This window comes from Perkinsus marinus (assembly GCF_000006405.1).
Source record: "Perkinsus marinus ATCC 50983 genomic scaffold scf_1104296938412, whole genome shotgun sequence".
NCBI classification, from domain to species: Eukaryota; Perkinsozoa; order Perkinsida; family Perkinsidae; genus Perkinsus; species Perkinsus marinus.
In genome coordinates, this window is record NW_003213453.1 from 1 (window position 1) to 1,388 (window position 1,388).

A 1,388-nucleotide genomic window follows, 5' to 3' on the forward strand; every position below is an offset into this window, starting at 1 on the left:
TTGGTGGAGTGGTTAGGTGGTGGGGTTATCTCGATGGTGGTTGTGGGTTCGAATCTGCTTGGCCGCAGTTTTATTCGGATTCAGGAGGAGTATCCATCGGATCTATTCTTCTGTCAGGCACTGAGCGCCGTAAAGATTCCTTTTATCACGACAAGGTTCGCCAACAGGAAGGGGCCGAGATCAATGCGAGCTTACACGCCCTGAAGGAGTGCATTCGATATAGAATGCTACGCCATCACCACAACAACAATAGCAGCAGCAGTAGTGTGTCGGTGGAGAAAGAAGGTGGGGTGAGGCGGCAAAAGCGCGCGCCCGAGTGATCTATCAATGCTGCATGTCAATGGGTTTTCGGAATATATAGTTTCCACTTCAGGGGAGTTTTTGGCGAGTTTTGAAATTTCTGGGCAAAATTTTTTGAATATTTGGAAAAAAAGAAAACTGATGCCCCAATAGGCTCGATAAAGGTGTCCTGGCGGTTTTTTTGGGGTTAAGCGATGCAGAAAACTGACAGTTCGAAAATGCTATTGGTTCTGACAGAAGTTCTTAGTGTTTGTGATCGTTTCGATTGGGTGCATATCGTCACTCTCCTATGCTCTGCCTTGTCTGTAGGATTCGTCCCCTTCCGGGGCTCAGCGTTGACTAGGGTCCTCGCGGAAGGCTTCGTCAGACCGGATGCTCTACTGCATGTGATGGCCACTATTTCGCCATGTGCTACGGACATCGAACACAGCATAAGTGATGGAGCAGCGCCATTTTTGGGCGAGCGAGATTGTCGTTTGATGGAGGTACGTTGAAGGCGGTGAGTATGTTGTCGGGTAAAGAGGATGGTTTGAAGGAAGTGAAGCAGATGGAGTTGTTCCCGATGGTGAAGAAGGAGCTACCAAAGCATCCAAAGCATTGGGATGAGGAGGAGGTGGGTTCGATCCCGGCCTGGGGTACTTTCAATGTGGGGGGTTTCCTTGAGTTGAATTCCTATCGCGAATTGGGTTGTTTGAGTGCGTGAGAGAATGTGGGGAATATAGGGTAGAGGTTAGGCTGTTTGGTTATCATGAGGTAGGTATCGGGTTCGATTCTTCCGGTTTGTGTTTAGTTACGGAAATGGATGAATACGGTTTCCAATGGAGCCTTCAAGACCGTACAGCTGGCGTCGGGCACGAAGGGCTCTATGGTGGTCCGATGGCCGGCCAAGCGCTTCGTTCAACTGTGTGATGGTGACGAGCCTCGGGGGCACCGATTGTACAATGCCTTGCATAATATTATGGAGGAAGTTACCAAGTTGGGGGAAATGCAGAGAAAGTAGTGGTAGTGATGTAGGGGAGGGCCGATCTGGGGTTAATTGAATTGGTTTCAGTCAGTGTGGGAAAATGTGCATATGGTCAACCACATAT

The 1,388-nt window shown here is 49.1% G+C and overlaps 2 protein-coding genes across 2 annotated transcripts in view; both read left to right on the plus strand.

Annotated features, from left to right (window-relative positions):
* Positions 1-117: 117 nt before the first annotated feature.
* On the plus strand, positions 118-285 carry Pmar_PMAR025049 (hypothetical protein; the record flags this gene model as incomplete). Its single annotated transcript, XM_002782744.1, has 1 exon — positions 118-285. A coding segment is annotated over one exon (168 nt), but the record flags the coding sequence as incomplete, so codon positions are not given.
* Positions 286-609: 324 nt separating this feature from the next.
* Positions 610-1,388, plus strand: part of Pmar_PMAR025050 (hypothetical protein) — a gene marked incomplete at both ends in the record, with an annotated part of 2,937 nt that continues 2,158 nt past the window's right edge. Inside the window, 3 exons of the mRNA XM_002782745.2 lie at positions 610-735; positions 786-913; positions 1,091-1,296. Coding sequence (XP_002782791.1) covers positions 610-735; positions 786-913; positions 1,091-1,296 — 460 coding nt within the window. The remainder of the gene's footprint in view (positions 736-785; positions 914-1,090; positions 1,297-1,388) is intronic.